Source organism: Dryobates pubescens, chromosome 7, assembly GCF_014839835.1.
Source record: "Dryobates pubescens isolate bDryPub1 chromosome 7, bDryPub1.pri, whole genome shotgun sequence".
Lineage (NCBI taxonomy): Eukaryota > Metazoa > Chordata > Aves > Piciformes > Picidae > Dryobates > Dryobates pubescens.
Window position 1 is genome coordinate 27,080,929 of NC_071618.1, and position 23,484 is coordinate 27,104,412.

The following is a 23,484-nucleotide window of genomic DNA, read 5'->3' on the forward strand; positions in this document are numbered from 1 at the left end:
TAACTAACTGCTTTGTTCGTATAAGCAGTCTTTTTGAGAGACATTACAAGGGAGTTTAGTCAGATTCACTTCAAACTTTGTGTCTGACCTTATCACAATCATGTAGGACTACTGTAAATTCTAAAATCAGTATGAATAATAGATTTCAACCTATTATAAGACACAAAGGAGATGTAAGATCTCAGAAATATGCCCCATCTGTCCAAGAATCAAAAGCCACATTGGTACTGATGACTGAACTGTAAGTAGATTGATCAGTGCAACAGTACAAAAACTCAAAAGTAGTTGCATTTGATTACTACACCCTACCTATTATTTTGCTTATGCTACTGTAGATTTGTGCTGTAAGCCACAGAGCTGAGCCATTTCACAATGCATTGACTGAATAACCAAAAAACAACCCACTTAAATGGTCTGTAATAGAGAAATGTGAGGAGCATTTATCTGTGCTTCTACATTAGCTTTTCTCACTCCAGATTAAAAATAAATTGGAAATACACATGCAAGGTGATCAAAAGAAGGTTCTGAAGGAAGTATTTTGTTAGTGCTTTTAATTAAGAAGTCTCTTGAATAAGGTTTGAATCTCATCTTGATTCTATTATGACACTGAAGTCCAAGATTCAAACTATCCATTCTCATTTCATTTATGACAAAAGTGATTAGCTGGTTATTAAGTAAACATTTACCTTTTCTGTTATTGGAAAGAGAAGTAATACTGCACAGACAGGTCTTGGCACCATGCTAAGCAGTTCTGGTTCCATACCATAAACATCTACGAATTGCCAGTCAGGGTGTATACCTAACTGTTTAAGAAACTGGAAAAGAAGAAGAATAGACCAATATTAAATAAGTAGACTCATATATACATATGCATCTTTTCAGAAGTATTAACAACACACATAAAATATGACATACATTGCAAGAACCCATACTTTCCAAAATTTAAAGAAAATAAAGAAAAATAAATGGGATTCAAGTTTTAAAAATAAGGCTGAATATATCATAGTGCTAACTAAGACACACAAAATCCCCATGTTTTACTTAAATAGCTTTATGAAAGTGAAAACACTCCCAGCAGTATTTACTAGAGTATTAATGTATTTCAGCCATTTTCAAAGTCTTTTGTCACAAAACAGAAAAGTACTGAATATTCACTTGAACTAGAAATCATGGGTCAGAGCATATACAAATAAACTTATGATATTATTTGACTTCATGACTACTTCAGCATACCTCACACCAGTGCTCATCTTGGAGCTGCTGAGTGTAACTTAAAGATTGCAATCTTCAATTGCCTTTTGAGCAGAGACAAGATATATATTTCAATAAGTGTAACTTTTAAGGTGTTTTACATGAAAACTTCTTTCACACTATGATAAAATAACATGTTTTGAAGGAGATAGTGCCAGTCAACAATCATGAATCTTCAAGCAATTATGTTTCTTCTTTACAACTTCCGAACAATGTCTAAACCAAAGGCATTTGATCATTTTTTTATTCATAGTATCAGTCAGGGTTGGAAGGGACCACAAGGATCATCTAGTTCCAACCCCCCTGCCATGGGCAGGGACACCCCACACTAGATCAGGCTGGCCAGAGCCTCATCCAGCTTGGTGTTAAACACCTCCAGGGACACGTCAACCACCTCCCTGGACAACCCATTCCAGGGCTTCACCACTCTCATGGGGAAGAACTTCCTCCTCATGTCCAGCCTGAATCTCTCCACCTCCAGCTTCATTCCATTCCCCCTAGTCCTATCACTACCTCATACCCTGAGAAGTCCCTCCCCAGCCTTCTTGTAGTCCCACTTCAGATACTGGAAGGCCACAATTAGGTCACCTCAGAGCCTTCTCTTCTCCAGACCGAACAGCTCCAGCTCTTTCAGGCTGTCCTCATAGGAGGTGCTCCAGCCCTCTGATCATCCTTGTGGCACTTTGTTTTAAACAAACAAACAAACCTCCCAACAACACAAAACTCCCCAGCCAACCAAACAAAAAAAACCCAACAATACAAAACCAAACAAAAAATCCAAAGGGGAAGGGGTGCATTAAAACATTTGCACTTCTTGTTCTTTTCTTGTGAAGCCAATGACCATTTTTCCCATCATTTTACTTCTGTTCCTCTGAACTATGGGAAAAGCAATGCAACTGAAAAAAATAGAGACAGACTCCAAAATGAGAAGCAGCAATGCAAGAATAGCAACATGCAAATAAGTGATTTGGGTTCTCCTGTCCTGTGCCACTAGAGGGGAAAAAAAACCACAGCCAACACAAACAAAAAACCCCACGAACCTCAAATAAGCAATATGCTCCCCAAACCCAAGAACAGATACACAGAGTCCTGAATTAAATAGTCAACATAATTAAAAGTACACACATACAGGGTGACTTTCCTTACTCATACTTCACAATTGAAAAAAGCATAAGAGTGATGACTAGAAGTGATGGCCAGCACTACAAAGATCAGCAAGAGTATAGGTTTCATATGACAGGCTGTGATCTTAACACACAAGCAGCCTAAGAACTTTATTGTGGAATCATTAAAAGATTATGTGTATTTAGGAAAATAATTAAAGAAAGGCACAAAACAGGCAAGGGAGGCATCTCTGTATATCAAGGCATTTTTCCCCATTCAGGCCTGAGGAAAAAAAGACAGATATCCTGAAAATTTAGTAAGTAGATGATTAGTAACTGGCAGCATAAGCCCTTGTGTAAGAAAGGCTGACAGATGGGCAACAGATGAACAACAGACAGAAAGATGGGAAGCACCCTTTAAACAAATATATGGAGCTTATTTTTAGTGTGGAAACATGCAAAGAAAAAAAAAAGGAAGTCAATTAACGACACAGCAAAATAAGTAGTCTTCTTGCAACTATGCTCTGAATGGATAAAAGCAAGGCAAGGCTGTATTTATAGCAAGGTCTGAGAGAAGAAATTTTGTAGGAATAAACCCAAGTTTTTAGGAACCAGGTAAAGTTCTTTAGAGGGTAAAAAAATCCATATTAGATGTGACACAGGAAGGTCAGGAAAGAGATGTCACCAGCAACAGCTTCAATTTTGGCAAGTTACCTGAATACCTTAATTAAATTAAGCCTGTTTTTTATTTTTCTTTTCTTTTCTCCCTCAGTCTTTTTCTAGACCAAAGATACTCATACAAAAATTAATTAGTTATGGATCAGAAGGTGAAGCAACCACTCATACACTAACAAAAGCATCCCTATTTCAAGACAGCAGGCAGTTCTGTATGATTTTTAAACAGTTTCAGAGGGAGAGACCTCTGCTGCTTTGCATTCCAATTATTCAGTGTTTATAGAAGGAATAAGACTGCTTAACTCATGCTAGAAACACATACTACACAAATAGATGGTTGCATTCAGCCTTTTACATATCCAATTCTTATTAATCTATATCCCTGATATAAATGTACAGTATTTTGCTTCCAATTCTTCATACATGATTTCTAAGGGGCATATTACCAACACCAAAAAATCCTTTACAGAATTAAGGAAGCCACTCAAACAAGATTTTCTTTTGGAGAATGCTACAGATACATTTGTTCCCTCTTTCATTATGACATTTATGGAATTGAAAGGATAGTTTTTCAACACTCTTTAGAGAAGGCATCTTTCACATCATTAATCAAAATGACTGACATGACAAGATGGCAGCAGCTGTAGAAACTGTAGTTCTATGTAACAGGCACACCAGAAGAAAACACATGGCTATAACTTACATGAGGTGCACTGTTGTTCTTCATCAACTATTCCTGATTTAGAGAGGCCACAATATGGGCTGCATAAACAAGAGATGCTCTCTTCTAATAAACCTGGGAAATTTATGATTTACTACAAATTCTTTAATATTCCCAAACACTGTATTTCATGATCTCATTATAAAAGTTACAGAGTCCATTTATTCTCATGGTTATTTTCTTTTTATTACTTTTTAATCAAAATTTGCAATGAAGGAAATTAATAAAAAGGAACAAAATGTGAGAAATCCTACGCCTTCAAAATTCTTATCCTTCTGATTGTGTCAGTTTCTTCATAGTATCTGAAAGAGCAACAGGGACTTGCAGTTAGTGCTACTCATCTTCAGAAAGGCCTATATTTTTAACATGTCCATCAAGCAGTTTTAAATCTGAATACTTAGGATTCCTGGGCACTGCAGTATACACCGAACCAGGACACTACACAGGCAGCAACGCACACAGAAAGCCAGGCTAACCAACTGTCCCTGTCTTCCTCCAAAACCAACCCAGCAAGCAAGAGCTTTAGAATGCTCCTAGCAGTCACGAGGTGCAGTTATTGAGCCACTGGCTCAAAACAGGACACCACATTATGCTGGAAAATCACCTGGAGTCCTGTTTCTGTATCTTGACCATTGTTCATAATGGGCAGGAGCTGGATCAATCTATTCAACACCTGGAGTCCTGTTTCTGTATCTTGACCATTGTTCATAATGGGCAGGAGCTGGATCAATCTATTCAACACCTGGAGTCCTGTTTCTGTATCTTGACCATTGTTCATAATGGGCAGGAGCTGGATCAATCTATTCTTCAAAATAAGTGGGTTTATTTATTATTTTTTACAATGTACTAAACTGTAACTGGATTCTACTGATTCTGCTGGTCCTTTAAGCCAAGGAAAACATGGAAGCAGAGAACTGCATCTTAAGTGCAACAAGATCATCTATCTCATGAACCACTATCACTTGTTTTCCATTTTGTTGCACTTCAACCACTTAAGGGGTGGTTGAGACAGAAGGGGTTTCTTTGTTACAAGTTTTTTATGTCATCCAAACAGAAATAAGAAACAGCAAAAAAATAATAGAAGGCCGTAAGTACCAAGTACAAATACATTGTTTTCTCAGCTTTCAATTACTAAGGAATATACAAAGATCTAAGTCAATCTTTCAACTACTCATATAAATAATGCTCTAAAGCCCAAAAGAAGTAATTTTCCCTTTGTAACATATCTACCTAAACTCCATAGAAGTTCCACATAGCTTGAATTATTTTCAACTAGACAATGACATTCAACACAGTGGACATCTACAATTCCATCATATTATTTGTCCTTGTGGTTACTCTGTGCTATGCTGTGCTACAGCCTCAAAACTTCCCCTTTGCTGGCTCTGTGAAAGGTTTTCTGGGGTATCCTCTTTACAGAAAGACACAAGTTGAGTCCTGGTCTTTCACTTTTTGAGGCTACATTCATAACAACAGGCTGTTTTCTGACCATGCACATTATCTCTGTTTTTTCCACCCTGCTTAAAACAGTTCAGTACCATTTCCCAGCCCCCCAACTAAAACAAAAAACACACAAGTTTAGACAAGCATTTTCCGAAAGACATCTCTGTTTCTTCACATTCTGACATTATTTCACTCCAACACAGCAGCTCACCTAAAGCATTATCATTGAACACACTTCAGAAATTGTGCCTTTCCAATTAGTTTGATCAGCAGGGTTTCTTTTTGGGGGAAGAGATAGTGTTATAGAGCTGATAAAACAGAAATATCTTTCAGCAAGAGTAAACTTTGTTTCCTTAATATACTTACTTAATTAATCACTCTATTAACCCAACCACCTCAAGAAATGCCTGCCATAATTAGATGAAGACTGGCTGTATCCAGTTTCTGCCATTAGTTCTGTTTTGAGATTTTTATTGCCTCTTGTGACTTTAAAGTCACAGCTGTCAAAGGCATCCATGAACTAAAATTACTTTCTTCATGTAGATGACTCTCAGTACCATAGTGGCTCTGGAGGGAGCAGGTGGAAGGTAGGGTCTCCCATTAGTGGGGAAAGTCTTGTAAGAGGTTCAGAAAGAAGGGTAGCACTGGTTGCATCAGGCCTGCCAGTTGAAGGCCAAAGAGAAGAAACCATTCCCTATCACTGTACACAAAGTGGAGCTTTGTAAATGCTGAATCATCAACTCTTCTGTATCAGAGATAAGACTAACAATTCATTCCACAAGACTGTAGAAGCAGAGGGGTAGAAAAAAGTGTTGTGACAATTAAGTTAGCAATGCATAATACATTTACCTACAATGTTAACTTGCATTTAACTACAATGTCTCTTTCAAAACATCATCACAGATATATGGCTGTGCTATCTCAAGTGACTGAGTGAGTGCAATTAAAAATCTTTAAAGCTAAGAAATATACCTGATTATCCTTACCACCTAGTTTCTGAACCTTTAAATAACTCTAAACACACATACAGAAAGAGAGGTCCTATATATACTCTAAGGATTTAGAAATTCCTATACTTGTATTATAACATAAATGCTTTCAGATAGAGAAAAGCTTCCAAGATATTTTGTAAAGACTTCACATACCCTGTAACTGAGAAATGCCAGTTCTGCTCCATTATCACCTGAATTTCTACCACAAAGACTGAAAGAGTCTCAAATTTAGTACTTACACATAGCACATACTAAAGGAAATGCACAAAATGCAGGTTTATTTGCTTTTCTAGTTACTGTTACAAAAAAGGGAATGATAAGTACAATAACCAAAACAGGCTAAGCATTTGTTAAACTATAATGACAATTCTGACTACAATGTTAAGAATCCATGTGTTTTAGAGGTGACTGGAATATTGGGGGGTTTTGAAGAGCTCACTACCACACCTAGCAATAACACCAACACTAACACAAGCTCCAAGGATAGTATGATATTCAAGTAAAACAAATAAAATATAATTAACCTCCCCCAACAAATAGGGAAGAAGAAACCAAACAAACAAGTAAAAAATGCCAACAACCAAACACCAAAAAACACATGGCTAGATGTCTGTATAAAGAGATTCATGTATTAAATTACTACTAGACACCTATATTATAGCTATTGGAAGCATGTCATTGCTGGTTTGTTTTTTTCAGTCCTGACAAATTCTAGAATATTTCACAGAGCACAGCAGAGAGCACCATAAGAAACTCTGTCCTTGCAACTAATGCAATAAGAATTTTTTAAAAGCACTTTTGCAATTTCATTGGAATCTCAAATTACTATTATTATTGTTTTAAACACAAGCAGGTTATGAATAACTTGTAACAGCCCTGTTGTGATGCAGTTTACCCTTGTACTGAAGTGATTAAAAGAACAATGACTGAAATGTAAGGTGTATGCAATACTGACAATTTTTTCTTTCCTTTTTAAAAAATACACACTTTTCAGTCCAGATGGCAACAACAACCACTGCTCAATTAAGACTGGAAAAATGCAGTGAAGGAGTAAATCTAACCATTCTAAAATGGCCTCTCCTGTAAAGCAAATCCTTGTGTAGTAGAAGTTCCTTTAATCCAACCCAAAATTGATACCATCCATCACCAACGCAACGCCAATGGGCAAGAGAGACAGATTCTGAACAACTTTGAATTGTTCATTTAATGTTCTTCTAGGATTTTCTCCATGTATCAAACATGTAGCGATACAAAGTAATTAAGAATTTTAAAAGTCACTATTTTCCTCCTAAATTTCTACTTTACAGATGACAGAATCTTATTTGTACTATGAGGAGGTCATCTCAAGCTCTAAAAGAATCTGAAAATCTACCAGTGATTTAATCACACTTATCTTTTTCCAAACTGAAATTCAGTCTCTGAATTTCAAAGTTTAAACAGGAGAATTATAACACACATTCAAGAAAAGCTCCCAGGAAAGTTTAATTTTAACTCAGAACTGAATAAAAAACTTGCTGCACGGTATCAATGCTGCAAGAACTGTAAAATTATTTGTCCTAATAAACTACAAAATCAAATGCAAAATAACCTAGCATCAAACAGCCCTTTACTCTCCTGCAGACTCAATTAGTATTTTACAGCAACAAAAACATTCTTCACACACAGAAATTCCTAATTCCTCAAATATTTCAACAATATAGTTTTAAGAATGTAATGCTGGAACCTTTGGAGTATTTTGGCTTAAACAGCATCCTTATCAACAGGCCTGCTGGGATCTACATCTGACTTCTCATGCTTATTAAAGATACTCAAAATTATCACTGAGAACATGATACAGGGTTGGAGTATTTGTGATTTCCTTTCAGCTGAAGTTTATCTAGTCCACTTTGTTTTGTGGACTAGAACAAGTCTCCTTTCTCTAGTGTGCATTCTACTATGCTAACAGAAACAACAATAACGAATCATGCAGATATTGTCATAAATAAGACAGTGAAAATGGTAAAGTGACATTATTTCTTATGGTCAGCCAAAGAAGAAAGAGACTGAGGCACAGTGATGTAAACAGACACAGACAAATGCACAAAGCCATTACATACAGGCCCAGAACTAGTACACAATATATATAAAAATATAGTCTTTCCATCATGAATTAAAACCCACCTTGAAACACATCATCATGTTACATTAATAGCCAGATCACATCTATTACCTTTTCCTTTTTTCTTTCATTTAGTACCTTTGCATGACACTAACTATGTACTGAGAGGTTTCAGAGACAGCAGAAGGCTGATGGTAGACACACGTAGGGGAGGAAGAGGTTACTCTCGTTGGAGAAGAAGGCTTTACTGCAGGAAAACGAAAGGAGATGGACCATAAAGCTGCAGAAAGACTAAAGGTTACCTCAAGTAGAAGGTTCTTACCTGATTCGTGACCTGAAAAAAAAGCATAAAACAAAGAATTAAGACCCAAATTAGATCAGTTCCATGTCCCCATCAGCCATCCCTCAGCCCGCGACGCCACACCCGGAGCGGCCCTCAGCCCTCTCCCCTCCGCCACTCTCCCTTCCTTCCCTCCATCTCTCCAGCAGCCAGGCACGCAAGCCCGTAGCGCTCCCGCGCACCCGGCAGTTCGCCCACCGCCCTCCAAGCCGAGCACTCACGTCGGGATTAGCCTCGAGGGGCAGCCAGCGGTGGGGCTCCATGGCGGCGGTGGCGGGGCGGCTCCCGGTACCGGCACTAAGCTGAACCTCGCACACGCCTCTGACAGCGCCTCACGCCGCCTCGCCTCAGACCTGACCCGGGGCCGTACCACCGAGCACCCCGGCAATGCGGGGTGGGGAGAGGGAAAGAAACCAACCCTCCCGCGCCTCCAGGCACACCTCTCCTCCTCTCCGAAGCGACAGGTCAAAGCTACCTACACAGAGGTGGACGCCTCCCCCCTGGGTGCTCCCAGACCCACACGGCCGGAATATTTCCCCTCCCCACCCCTCCTTGGTTCCCCCCGGCAATGGACTCTCCCAGCGGGGCAAGGGGTGGTGCCTCGGCCGCCTTTCCCCGTGCTTGCTCCAAAGTGTCGGGGCCTGCGAGGTGCGCAGGAGCCGCCAGGAGGCGCCCTACCAGCACCCGGGCTCTCCTTTATGCAGAGCAGGCCAGGGTGGGCGTGCTGGGGACAGCCGGTGCCTTCCGACACGGCAACCAGCAGCCACATCTCCGGCTGAGGTACAGCACTCAGGGAAAAACACCCGTGAGAAGGGGACAGGCCAGGGAGCCAGACGGGACACAGAGGTTACAGCGTGGGTAGGGCAGTGGCAGGGACCTACCACTACATCACCCGAGAAGACTTCAGTGCATGTAGTGCTCACAGGTGGTGAGCTCTCCAAATCACCAAAAATTACACTAGATGCACTAACCCCAATTTAAAATACTGTGTATTTTCTAGCTCTGTGAATTCCCTCATACATTCCCATCTCAGAAGCATGAACATACCCTTTCTTGTCCCTTTGGCTAAAATGAAGCATGGTGTAATATATACATCTCATATACAGTGCAATATACCTTTTACGTATCAGATTAAGTGTTATGCCTTCTTTAGAGTTAATTCAGAAAAGCTAAAAGTGAAGGAATGCATCAGTTTCTGGCCCCAGTCCTCTCCAACTACTTCTACTCACCACTCTCTCCAGGCAGCAGCTGACCTATGCACCCCTTGCATGGGCCTTGCATTTTCAGAAGCGGGCATTTGAGCAAGCATTTTGTAAAAGCCTGTAAGCTAGACCTCCAGGCCCAGCACATAACCAGAAAGATCTGGGCCAGCAAGTGGCTGAGCATGCAGGTACATCGAAGGTGAGCAGAGGGTGCAGGGAAATAAAAAACCGAGTCAGTTTACAGACAAACCAGACTCCCACGAGAGAAGGAAGTAGCATAATAGGAGCTAAGTGTTTCTGGGTACTGCAGAGGTGGGAGCACTCAACTGCCAGGTTGCCAGGCAGGCAGGGTGCTGACAGCCCAGGTTTGAGAGAAATCCAGTTGAAAGACAGACTTCATCAGCCTGAAGAGCTTTTGGAAAAAACTTGATGTAGTTCTTTAGAGACTGTTAATGCAAATCACTCTGTGACAGTTTTAGGCTATGCCTTTAAAATTTAGCTACAGATTTCGAGCAGAAAAGTAGAAAAATATAAATAAATCACTATTGGGTATAAAAATAAAACTTCACGCCACCACACACCCCTCTATTTTTGTCAAGGTTATGAAATGGGGTAAATTACCTAATGATGCTTCTATTTTGCCTTCTGTAATCACTTAGCTATACACCTGTGCCTGAAGCTTCTGACTGACCCATCAGCAATACTGTGGTCTCTTCCCCAGCCATTATGCCTACTTGTAGCTCATGAGATTTGTCACCTAGGTTCTACACCAACTGTCTCATCATACTAAGTTCCAAGTCCTCACATAGCCAAAAGATGGGCCTGTACTGTCAGATAATCACCACCACAGTTTGCACCAACCTTCCTCTGCCACTAAAAGCTTCATACAGCACATTTCAGGATGGCCAAATTTTCTAAAGATTAATTCTGGGGATGGGCAGAGAAGCCAAGATCATTACGTACTTCACCACCTTCTGTTCCAAATTCAAAGAACTAAATGCATGTTTACACATTGATGAAAATAACCTCAGAAATAACTCCGGATTTCACTAAACGATTCTGTCATTACCAAACAATCAAGATATTCCACTTCACATCTGGGAGAAGATTAAAAGTAACATAATGAGTATTACTCATAGTGCTAAAGGCACTTCTAAGAGACTTGAAAATAATACGTAAAGTTCTCTGGGAAACAAAGTACGTAATAAGAGCTACCTAAGTTAAGAACAAAGAGATTGTGAAGTCAATTCCTTGCTATTAGAGACAGATCTTACCAGTTTGCTTGTGTTTTGATAATCATAAGGTCATAAAAACACATAGTACTGAAAAATATTTGGACACTTTATTAGATACTGCAAAAACAGGAGAGGCTGAGACCAGGCAGGCCATAAATGTATAAAGCTCATAAGCACACCATGTTCCAGAATAATTACCTTTTTCTGAAATACATTATAAATCCATTCACTAACAATTATTAAAAATGTATTTTAAACTAGCCAAAAAATTGCATGACAAAACCCCCAAAACAAAACCCCCACAAAACACACAAAAAAACCCCACACCGACAAAAAACTCAACCAAACAAAAAAACCCAAACCAAACCCAAAAGGCTAAAAGCCTAAAACTAATTACTAGGGAAATATAAGAATATTTAGTTTTTAAAAGATTAAACTGCTGAAAATCAGCGTGCTCTTAGGGCTTCATCCATAACCCAAAGTTAATAAAGTTCAATATAAGCTTATTGAACATGGTTCTAGCTGCACTTTCACCAAAACCCAGGTTTTTAAAAATGTAATTCTGAAGATAATGTATCTACACAGATCATCCATGAACTGCAGTTTGTTTGCAGGTGTACGGGCTGATTCCACAATCCACTTGTAGAAAGTACCTAAGCATCTGTACTAAGTTCAATATATCCTGTGTACTGCATACACACAGAACATTGGACGATTTATGTACCCGAGATGAACAAAGCACACCCAGAAAACCCTGACGCCAGTTAATAAACCCAGGTCTATACACAACTTCTTGTGCAAGCCAGGCGTGACTTTAACTGGCATTTAGAAACGCCTCCTCAGACATCTCCCCAAGCCACTGTTAGCGTTAGGCACCAGCCCTGGGGCCTGCTGCAGTACAGGCCTGAGGCAAAACACGGGTACGCCCCTGGCCCCTCAAGGCTCTCAGCCACCGTCCGCAGGTGACCTTTTCCACCCGACGACTGCAGACCCAAGAGTCTCTTAAAACAAAATCGTGGTTTTGCTCGCTTCTATTTAAGACGTGATATGCTTGGAGAAGTGGGAAATTATACCCAGCAGGGAGCCCACCCAGTGTCTATGCGGGACAAGGGAGCCCGGCGTGCGGACGCGCTCCGTCCCGCGAGGGAGCAAAGCGCACGCTCCCTGCTCGGCAGCCAATAAGGGCGAGGTCGCTGGCCCTGCCTCATCCTGGAATCGCTTGGAGCCAATCAGGGAGGCGAGAGTTGCGTGGCGGAAGTAGGGTCTGCGCGGATGCGCGGTGCTATGGCTGCCGGTTCCGTGGTGGTGCTAGCGCGGGCGCTTGAGGCGCTGGGTGAGAGGGCAGGGAGGGCATCCCGCTGTAGGGATGGAGGGGATCTCTGGGGAAGCTGGGCGGGAGCGGGGCCCACGCGGGCGGCAGGGTGGGGTTTGTAGGGAAACGCGGCCGGCCGAAAGCGTAGACGCTCCTCGCTCCTGGGGGCTTTGCTGGGGAGGGGGGAGAGGGAGAGGAGTTCGCCCCGCGGAAGCACCTGGCGAAAGTTTGTGACGATCCAACGCGGGCCTTCTTGGGCTGTCCACCTGGATGTGTATAGCAGCAAAGCCTCAGGGGAAGTAGCGGTCTTGTGCTGCTGGTGCCAGGAGTTAGCCTTGGGCATGCCCGGCTTCCCAATTACTGCTGCACAGGGCTGGGGGAGTTGTGCCTGTGAAACCGCAATGGCATAGACTCAGCCTGAAGGGAGTTCTGCGGCCTATGGAGTCGCTTTTATTGGGCTTGGAATGATGATCAGGTTATGTTAGTGCAATTCAGGAGAAACTCCCTTAAAAGAAAGCTTTGCTTTTAAGGTAAATGTATGCAGGAAGACCTAGGAATTCTTCCGAATGAAATTAGATGGATCACTGTAGGACTTAAACGATTTGCTTCTGATCACTACTGCTTGTGTTTTTCAGATGTTGGTGATGCAGCAGATAAAATTAATTTAATACCTCAAGACTTTTTCGCAGAACTGGTAAGCAGGGTAATGGAATGTGGAAGGGCAGAGTGCCAGAAGGCACTCAGATTTTAGGAAAACTTTGTGTGTAAGCTTTTCTGGTTTTTTTTCCTGTTGCAAGGGGAAACTTAGATATGTGGTAGCTTGGATTTACATGACTTATAGACTAGTTGTGCTAAGAGTAATGGGCTTGGTTTAATTTTGTTTTTATTACAGTATATTTTTAAAGTTGTATTTCTGCCCTTCAAGCTACTTCGTCTGAAAAATAGTTTGCACTTGAACAGGATGGCTCTACAGATAGGATGAAGATGGTGTGTTAGCTAGTGAGGCAGTAACTAAGTTGTGATTGCATTTATTTGCTCTTTTTGGATTTGATATATTATCATTTCAATTACTTTGTTCCTCACTTTGCATTTAAAGCACTTTTCTGTTGTCCATTTTTGCTTTAACCCTTTTTTGTTGTTGTTTTGTAGTGTCCGAGTATACAAATTAGCTTTGTTTCTTCTATTAAGTGTCCGCTAAAAATGTTTTCAAACTTAATTTCTTTACAGTGTGAACAAATAATTCAGCATCTGAACCATAAGATCCCAGGTGTAAATACCGCTGAACTGTGTCAGGTAAATTTGGATACTAGCAGTTGCAAGCAAGTATATGAACTATATGTGCTGTAAAGGATAAAATCTCAAATGTAGTGGATTTTGGTGGGTGTGTTTGTGTGTATACACAGAGAGGTTTTTACTGTTATTGTTATTTACTGTTTTTAATGTTACAAATTTGTAATTGTTTGAACATTGTGTTTCTAGAGAATTCAAACATCTGGGATTGAGCTTAATGTTGGTGACCTGTCGAAAATAGCTAACATTGTTTCCTTTCTATTTAGGTAAGCACGAAATAATTTGCTTTGCCTTATGTCTGTTTTTCGCTCTACCCCAACTGTGGTGTTATAAAGTGACTTCACACGTGGGTTATAACATGAACTGGTTTGGGAAAAGGGCAGAAGTTTGTAACTTTTTTTTACAGAAAGAAGAACTTGGTGTAGTTTATTTTCTTTAAAAATGCTTAGTTACTTATTATATAGTCTCACCTTTTGTAATTTAAAAAGAAACTAAAATTTTCCAAGATCCTATGTGAGCTTTAGAACTACTGGCAAATAAAAGAGGAAGTTAAGCTGAGTTACAAAGCTAAGACAGCTAGGCCTTTGCCTGGAAGAAGCGTGTTCTAAAAACTTTCATAGAGATTGGAAATCAGCATTTGTGCCTGTTTGAAGAGCACAGAGTTTTACAATATTGAAGTACTGCGTTGAAGGTGTAGATTTTAGGTAGTATTTTTAGCTGTTGTTCTGCCATAATTTTTTTTATTTTTGGAAATAAGGATTTTGCTTGCTCTTTGAATACCTAGTTTCTAAACATTCTATGTTAACATTAGTATGATGGAGGATAATATACCAGTATAAATTTAACATACTGCTTCTCTTTCTAAAATGCAAAGCCTTGGAGGACCAACTCATATTTATTAGCATGTCTTTAGGAGGGTTTGGTCTGTATAAACAAACCTAAGGTGGGAATTACAGTTTTTCACTTGTTTCTGTAGAAGAAATTTAGTGACAGTTTTCTTCTAGACTTGCTGCCTTTTCAGTTAAGGGTTTATGGCATCATTTGACTAATTTTAGTACCAATTATATCATTACCTAGAGGTCCTTACATGCCTTTTAGTGATATTTAAATTACCTCTCCTAAACGTTCAATTAAACTGCCTTGCTTCTAATGTAATAATATTTCTAACTGCTCTCTGCACACATCTTTCATTGAATTATGCCTCCTTTCAATTGCAAAAGCACTCGGAGGCTGTGATTACTTTTGGTTTAATGTTTTGTGTTGTGCAAGGCCATCAAAGCTTGTTTGCTTTGACACATTAAAAGACAAGTCATGTTGTTTTTTTGCATGTAGATAGAAAAGGGGAGCAAAATACTCTGAAAAAGTAAATCAAAACCACAGGCTGCCTAATTATTGCCAAGTACATAGATATGTATATGATTTTGCATGTATGTATATGATTCTGGGCCCCTCGGTTTAGGAAGGATATTGACTTGCTGGAACGTGTCCAGAGAAGGGCAACGAAGTTGGTGAGGGGTTTGGAACACAAGCCCTATGAGAGGCTGAGGGAGCTGGGGTTGCTTAGCCTGGAGAAGAGGAGGTTCAGGGGTGACCTTATTGCTCTCTACAACTACCTGAAGGGAGGCTGTAGACAGGCTGAGGTTGGTCTCTTCTCCAAGGCAATCAGCACTAGAACAAGAGGACACGGTCTGAGGCTGCGCCAGGGGAGGTTTAGGCTGGATGTCAGGAAGACGTTCTACACAGAGAGAGTGATTGCCCCTTGGAATGGGCTGCCCGGGGAGGTGGTGGAGTCACCGTCGTTGGAGGTGTTCAGGAGGAGACTTGATAGGGTGCTTGGTTGCATGGTTTAGTTGATTAGGTGGGTTGGATTAGTTGATAGGTTGGACTTCATGATCTTGAAGGTCTCTTCCAACCTGGTTTATTCTAGTCTAGTCTATGTAAAGTAGACATTAAAAAACAGCCCATTTGGGGTGAAGTGAGAAATTTTATTAAATGAATGGAGAATGAAGTTGATGTGATGTTCTTTGGATATACCTATAGCACGGCAGCCAGAAACCATCTCTCTACAGAAGAACTCATCACCACCTTGGGCAATGCAGTCAGCGCGCTGCCTAAACATGCTGTTCAAGTTATCCGTCATGTATGGAACGAGCAGGGCAAATCCATTAGTGAATCAGAAGATGCAAGAAACATGGCCACAGTGGGGCAGGTAACTAAATGACAAAGTGCAGCTGAGTTATTAACTTTTCAGGAATGTTAGTGCTTCTTGACTGCTGAAAGCTTTGTTATTACATATATTGGCAAATGTCTAGCCAGGTAAAGGAGCACGTACAACAAAGGATGTTTAAATGCTGAACAGTTTTCTAGTAGTATTGTTTAGGTGGTAGTCACATTTCATACCTTTTTAAAAATTAGTGCTTCCTAGTGCTATTAGGTAAAGTGAGTGGCAGTCATTGTGGCAGACAATTATGTTAGCTCTTTATGTAACTGTGTCTTGAATGTAATTTGAGTTGTTCTTCAGAGTTTGTAACAGCAGCACTTGATTTATTGTCTCCCTTAAGCTTCAACTTTTTAAAGGTGCTTTCTGTGAGTTTTTGTCATCCTCTGTTCTTTTTTCCAAAGAGAAAAAGCCTGCATTTTGAGATTATTATTTTTTCTCTAACAGCAGTTTAGAAGACTATGGAATTAAGCCTTTGTCAGAGGCTTGATATTAAACTCCTAAAGGCTTTCTCTTTTATTCAGCAGTTCTGTCTCATTAAAAGCTGAAAATGGTAACTTACACATCTGAAATGTATTTGTGATGTACTTTGATTTATTTAAAATACAGTTGCAAAACACCTTAATTTTTTTCCATTACTGATACTATAATTTGTGTACACTAAATGTGTGTTTTATGTTTCCACGTGGTTTAGAAACTTCTTGGGAAAAACAAACCAACCAAGCAAAAAGTCCACCATGACAAAAGCACAAATAATACGCAAGCCATTTGAACTTTGTGGCTCTAGCTCTTCTTACTAGAGCTTTAAATAGATTGTACTTGACTGTTGACAGTACTTAAAAAAAACTCATTAAGTGAAATAACTTACTAAATAGCTTATTATTTTTTCACTAGTGAAAGGAAAGGCATTGGATTCGCAGTAATATCTGAAGCTGTGTGTTTGTTTCCCGTTTGGCTATGAGCTCTGGATGCCCTATATTGTCTTCAACAGAATGGTGATATTAGGCTAGATCTTTCTTTAACACCTTTTCAAATTGTTTCCTTCCTTGTAGTTTGTAGATCTTAAATGGAAACTGGGAGTTGCAATGAGCTCTGATGCCTGTAGGTCTCTGAAGTATCCTTACGTTATGGTGACGCTAACAGTGGCAGATCCTTCAGGACAAATAACAGATAAATCTTTTGAGATGACCATCCCACAGTTCAAGGTTTGTAGTCAGTGGTACTTGATTCAGTCTCTTAAAAACAGTGACATTGTTGTGAAAGAGCAGCCCTGTGCCTTGCTGCATACCTTTGCAGTGCTTATTTAGTAATTCAGTCATTCAAAGATGAAGCATTAATGTATTTCAAACACCAAAGCTAAGTACTTTTCATAGCATTTAATTTTGTCACACATCCAAAAGTGTTACTTTAGAAGTAATTGGTCTGCTATCCCACAAAATAAGCTAACAACTGAACACTTAAAGTCTTCTGGATATTTCTTGTCACCTGTATCTCTGCCTTATTAAAAACAAATAGAATATTGTAGATCTATGTAGCCTCAAATTCTAAAACTTGAGTTAAGCCTAACATTTGGTAATGGTTAGGAATGGAGGTCAGTGTGCTTTGTCACCACCATCTCTGAATTGCTACGCTTTTGTCTATTAACTTATGTTACTTTGTTTAAATTTTCATAGATGTGGAACTTCTGTTGCCATTCCAGTTTAAAGGGCAAATGTGTCATTTAGATTATCATACAAGCTTCTAAATAAATCCTTGAGACTTGCACTGAAAGGTATTTGAGAAGATTATTCTGAATCCTTAGGTATTGTGAAATTTTGTATTCATTCTAGTTGAAACCTGTTTAATAATTTACATTTCAATTACTGTAAGAAATTAATCCTATACTTGAGAAGCCCAGAGAAGCTGGGAATGGAAACGTTTGTGTGGCAAGTCTTCTATCAATAGGCAAACACATGCAAATAAGGCATCACCTCTGTAACTTTAATAGTTAATGCGCCCAAATGCCAAACAGACTACTAAAAAAAAAAAAAGAGCAGAAATTTTCAGTTCAAGCTGCAAATTGTAACTGAAGGAAAGAAGCAATATGAGAAATGTGGATTGTAATTATTGCTAAACGTGTTAGTTTGAACTACGGTTCAAGCTTTTCTTCAGGCAACTGAAATTTGTCTCAATTCTTGCTTTTTAGAACTTCTTCAGACAGTTCAAGGAAATGGCAGCCGTTCTTGAAACAGTGTGAAAAGAACTTCTATTTACACTGAAATTAAGGACAGACTTAAAGCAAGTAAATTTTTCGTTCTGCATACTGTTGTACAGCAAGGTATGTATCCTTGGTCTTTCCAATGGGCATTTGTCAGCATCGTCCTTGCACTGCTGTGAAGATGTCTTCACTTTTGAATACTTGAAGCCAACTCTGCAGTGCTTATGCAAACATGTTCAGCGTGTTTTCATCCTGGTAGACAGAAGATCAGGATGTGTGTGGAGAAGCTGTGCTGTAGACTTTCTAATGTCCAAGAGTAAGAAACTACTCATTTAACTCTGGAGTGGGGAAAGATACCTGAAAATGTTGGCTGAGAAGATACTGAGAGAAGTGTAAATCCTACATTGACACTTCTGTCTGTAAAATCAAGATGCAGGTAGACTCGACAATAGTATTAATTATAAGGAGTATATGAAATTACATGTAACAAGTATACAGCATTCTTAAAGAGTAGCAATGTCAAGTAGTTAGTTGCAGGTGTCTGCAGACCTGGCTTCCACTCTTCTTTTAATAACCGGAGAATATACTTCTCCTAAATTTCTCACCACTTAGGATTATAAAAACGGAGGTAATGCATTAAACTCTCCAAAATTTATTCTCTGAGATGAAGCCCAGAGTCTTAATTTTAAATAGAAGTAGAAAGATTAATTTAATCAAAAACATTTCTATATATTTTTGCCTTTGCACTTAATCCAACTCTAATCTGCTGTACTCTGATGTTTTGATCAGCAGTCTGTTATCTAATTAAATTAGAATATCAATATAGTTACCTCAGTCTAAGATGTGATCTAGAAAAATCAAGAGGAATCTTGAAAATTCAGGCTGGCACATCATAGAAAGTAACCCACTAGAAGCTGGGAAGATTTCCTCAGCTTTATTTTATGGCAGCAGTCCACTGGACTGTGTTGCATGTGCTTGCCCTCAGAGAATGCTCTAACCTGCAAAATTTCAACTTGGGTTCTGAAGAATGGGGGCATTTCCAAAGGAAATGATAGATCTGTCTGCTTGCATGCAGACAAAACAAAGTGTAAATACAGTGGGATGCAATAGAAACAGTACTGTTGCATTTCAAGATGTGTTGCTGGTGGAGCAGAGCAAGTAAATACGAAAAGAAACAATTCATGCTAATAAACAGACCGAAGTTTATGCTGCGGCTTCAGAATGATGGAGACAACCAGTTTTGCTGAGACAGATCTTCAAGTGATTTCAGACCTCCTTGAGAGTATCTACTTTTCTAACTCACATTTTTTAATTAACACTTTTAGAAGCTGTTTGAACATCATGCAGGTTATGCCTGCCTTTGTCTTGTGAAAATGTTCAGCACATAGTTTCGCACTGCAGTCCTTTCAGCAGAGAGAGATACACTCCCACTCTGGGCATTATGCGTGGTGCATGAAAACAGGCTTCTCAGCAGCTTCCAAGTACTTAGTGAAACAGTGTTGGATTTAACAAAAGATAATAAAAACTGTGAGCTGTGACTATTGATCTGGATGATACTGCTTTTGTGCTGTTGAAGTCTGAGGTGTTTGCTTTGTGGCTGGGGAGAGTGGACCGCTCTTTTCTGGTATGTAGAAGCTTCAGGCTGCTTAACTGAAATATTTTGTCATTTTGGCCTACTGAATTAATTGGTTTACATCAATAAAAGAATTCCAGAAAAATAAATACTATTTTAATAAACCCAGAGCCTTACAAATTATCCCCACCTGTTTTAATGCACTTAAGTTCTTCATGGAGCTGGTAGTATTTGTGCCTTCATTAAAAATGGGTGAAAAAGAAAACTGAATTAATCATGTCTTGACTTGTAGAAACAACAATTTAGTAGACACTAGAAGGTAATGAGGAAACTTTCAGTTACCATTTTTGTTTGATTCATTACCAAGAGGAGAAAGCCTTTCAGAAGTCTAATTTGCCTTTTATTGAGTCAAATATTGTAGAAATACTAGGGAACGTTTTCAAAATGTCCCTGGACTCCAGCATGTTGTAACTCTGGCTGGAAGTTGCCTGGACATGTGTGCTATAGTAGTTTACTGTCTTGAGAATTTTAAGAGATTTGTGGACATCTGGGAGAGGTGATTAAATGTTGGGTATGTACTCAGACTTCTGAGTCATCCTGATCACTATCACTTGGAAGTTCTGTACTGAGCAATGGTAAAATTAAGTACTTTATTAAGAAAAAAGAAGCCACAAAAACAAACCAGCCAACCCAAAAGCCCCAAACCAAAACAAAAAGACAGCCACAAAAAAATCCAAGCAAACAAAGTAATTAATGTTTGTCAGGATAGCAAAACTAACATGTTCAAACAAACTGCTGAATTATTTGTATGTGCAGCAACCGCATCTTTTCAAAGAGAATCAAGAGTCCTTGTGTGTTCCTAATTCTGCTTGTTAATTGATACAAAATTGTGTAACATCAGTTATTTTTGTAAGTCCACAGTCATTAAACATATAGGTAACAAAGATGAAGATGGTCTGTGTTTTGTTTTAAGTCTACTGCATGAAAGTCTTGTTTCATAAATACTATAATGGGTAAAGGTCAGGGCTGGACTATTACTAAACTTCATTCTTTATTAAATTAGGATGAAGTTCAAGCATATGTAGTCACTCTCTGTGATGGGTTAGCTACAGGATAACTGCAGGCTGCTGGAAGTATTTGCATCAATTGCTTACAGCTACATAAAATTCTGCATTACACCAGGAGAAGACAGGGGACATAGGATATTAATGACATTTTGCAGGAAATGTTTTTCTTTCCTTAACTGTATTTAGGAGTTAAAACAGTTTTTTTCTCTCTTCAACATTTGCCTGGAACAGAGCAGGAGGAAGGAAGTGAGGGTGAGTGTGTATTGTATAGCAAGCAAACTGAAGGAAGGGAGTAATGAAGGAATCTCCTGGCAATGATTGTCATTTTCATCACATGCCTTTTTTCTTTTCTTTCTTTCTTTCTTTTTATATTTCAACTACTAGCCCGCTAGCAGAAAGTTATTTTGTAGCAGAAGTGGAGAAAGGCCCAGAAGAAGAGTGCACAAATGGTTGTAGTCATGTCTGTCCACTACTGGTTTGTGTATTTAGCTTCTGTACACTTTTGCTGTGCAATGGACAAAGTAAAAGCATATCTCTGTTCCAGAAAACTGTACCTGCCTTTCTTTAACCTTATTTTAAAGGTATCTAACCTTGTTCACTGAGCATATCCCCCTTTATTTTTTTTCCCTTCCTGTTTTCAAGACATACTTAAAAGCCTGAAGATACATTAATGTGGACCAGTTACAAACAAGGGTTAGATGGTAAACTGTGGGAGAGGAAGAATGTTGTTTCTTCTTCTGTTCCCTATCATATTTGAATCTCTTTAGTACCCTCTTAACTGGGTATAATGAGAGCATAATTTCCACTCCTTTTCAGTCGCATGTGGAGTTCTTCTCTTTAGTCTTTATGTGTACTAGAATAACACACAAGCAGCTGAGTCATTTGATCTACCTGCAGCATGAAGTGCCCCATCTCTGAAGAACCTTTGCAAAAGGGAGGACTTAAAATTCAGCATCGTCTATCCTATCCAGTACTCTGTGGTTGATCAGGGTAGTGCTGATTTTCCAGACAGATAGCTTTTGTTAAATGTTACATGATTTGGTCGAGCTGCTAGCTTACTGGGCACTCACTTTATTAGGAAGTTGGATCTGGCAGGTCAATACATGACATGAGTATCTTGACTTTGAGTTTTCATGGTATGCTGGTGCAGTCCTCCCTTCCTGAAGGGTCAGTTGCCTCATAAACGGGATTTGCATGTCGCCTTGAACTTCTGACTGAATGTTTCCTTCTGCTTCTACTGTGCAGTGCTGTCCATACATGCTCATTGAGTTCCACTCTTGGTACTTGAGGACTTTTAAGTGTGTGAGGAAGCAGACATGTTAGAGGGATGATGCTCGGCACTCCTCATACCCACTCCTGGATGCTTTGAAAGGCTTCCTGACTCATTCCAGGCTTTTCTGGGGGAAGGTGGAGAAATGATACCTGAACTGGAATATGTCTGTAAATTATTTATGACTTTGTGCCACTGAGAAAGTAAGGAAGCTGAGATTGCTGATCTCTGCAGGCTAATTTTAGCCTTTCCGTGTTTCCTCTTCCCTGCATTTTCCTTCTATGGCTGTCTTAATTTGGGAACTGTTTCTGCTCAATATATGTAGGTGCCATTAGTTTCCAAATACTCTGTTGTTAAGAGTTTGCACTGAAAATATTGTTACATTTATAAATTAGAAATTGCAGTGTCAGTTTAGTACCTTAACATACTGGGATTTGGAGCAGTAGGTTTTAAGATGAATAAGTTCTGTTACTTAATACAATTAATTTCTGTGTTAGATAGTGTATCAAGAGAAACTTGTCATAGCATCGGTCACCAGGTGGCACTGTTACATACAGAATTGGTGCATAGTATTCCCATTCTGACTATGGGATGAGGACTTGTGTTCTCCCTTGTGTGACTTCTGTCTGGAACTGTATGTATTCGTGTCACCATAACTTCAATCCTAGTTTGTCCATTGTAGGGAAATACTCTTAACTTCTGTGTAAATTATTAATAATTAAAGTGTAAAGATTACCAGTGACATAACATTCAGCATTGTTATGATAACAGAATATATACCATGCATACTGTATTTGCAGTAGCCTGTTCTTGTTTTACATTTTTTCCCCCTGTTCAAACATCTCCTAGAGAGATGTTTCTAGATCTCTATCCTGTTCATGGTATAAGCAAGTCCTTCCAGTTTGTTATGCAGCCTGCTTTACAGTATCTTTATGCCACACGTAGGGCCATGCTTCTCTGCCACTGAAAGCTGCTCTGTTACTTATTTCCCCTGTGAATTACACTGATTCTGAAAAATAATATTCTGGTGTTCTTGGTTCTATCAAAGCTGCAAGGAATTTTTCTATTCCCCATGAATGCTATCACTGCTAGGTTGTAGGCAATTTACAGGTGTTTCTAAAAGATATTTATCTGAGAGCTTGGCCAAATTAAAGCAAGACAGACTTCCTTCCCAGAGATGCTTCTGAACTGGCAAGTACTATATGCTGCAACCATGCATGAATCTCGAGAGGGACATCAACATTTACATTTAAAAAGAGTAAAAGGAATGTAAGTGTGTCTCTTGCATGAATTACTGGTGTGGTGTGCCATGCTGCTTCTCGCAGTTGGGAATGTAAGAAGATGAGAGATGCTCAGCAGTTGACAGAATCAAGACAACAGATGTTAGTTTACCTAGGAGAGAGTGGAGGATGATGAGAGAGAGGATTAATGGGGTCCCATCTGTTCTTTTTTTGGTTGGTTGGTTGGTTGGGGTTTTTTGGCAGCTATGCTGGCACC

General features: G+C 39.4%; 2 protein-coding genes across 3 annotated transcripts in view; one reads left to right on the forward strand and one right to left on the reverse strand.

The window, feature by feature from the left end:
* Positions 1-9,038, reverse strand: part of UCHL3 (ubiquitin C-terminal hydrolase L3) — a 48,181-nt gene extending 39,143 nt beyond the window's left edge. The window contains exons 1-3 of the mRNA XM_054163128.1: positions 8,845-9,038; positions 8,606-8,617; positions 687-815 (exon numbers count right to left, since the gene is read on the reverse strand). Coding sequence (XP_054019103.1) covers positions 687-815; positions 8,606-8,617; positions 8,845-8,886 — 183 coding nt within the window. The 5' untranslated portion in view covers positions 8,887-9,038. The remainder of the gene's footprint in view (positions 1-686; positions 816-8,605; positions 8,618-8,844) is intronic.
* A 3,265-nt stretch (positions 9,039-12,303) lies between these two features.
* COMMD6 (COMM domain containing 6) lies at positions 12,304-20,733 on the forward strand. 2 transcript variants are annotated; one of them, XM_054163096.1, is made up of 7 exons: positions 12,304-12,393; positions 13,008-13,066; positions 13,600-13,665; positions 13,852-13,928; positions 15,703-15,871; positions 16,933-17,085; positions 18,066-20,731. In XM_054163096.1, exons 1-7 carry the CDS (start codon positions 12,333-12,335, stop codon positions 18,114-18,116), a joined length of 636 nt encoding a protein of 211 aa, XP_054019071.1. In that variant the 5' UTR covers positions 12,304-12,332; the 3' UTR covers positions 18,117-20,731. The 2 variants fall into 2 exon arrangements, with proteins under 2 accessions (XP_054019071.1, XP_009910038.2); XM_009911736.2 differs by lacking the exon at positions 12,304-12,393 and having other exon boundaries at positions 12,911-13,066; positions 18,066-20,733.
* Positions 20,734-23,484: the final 2,751 nt, after the last annotated feature.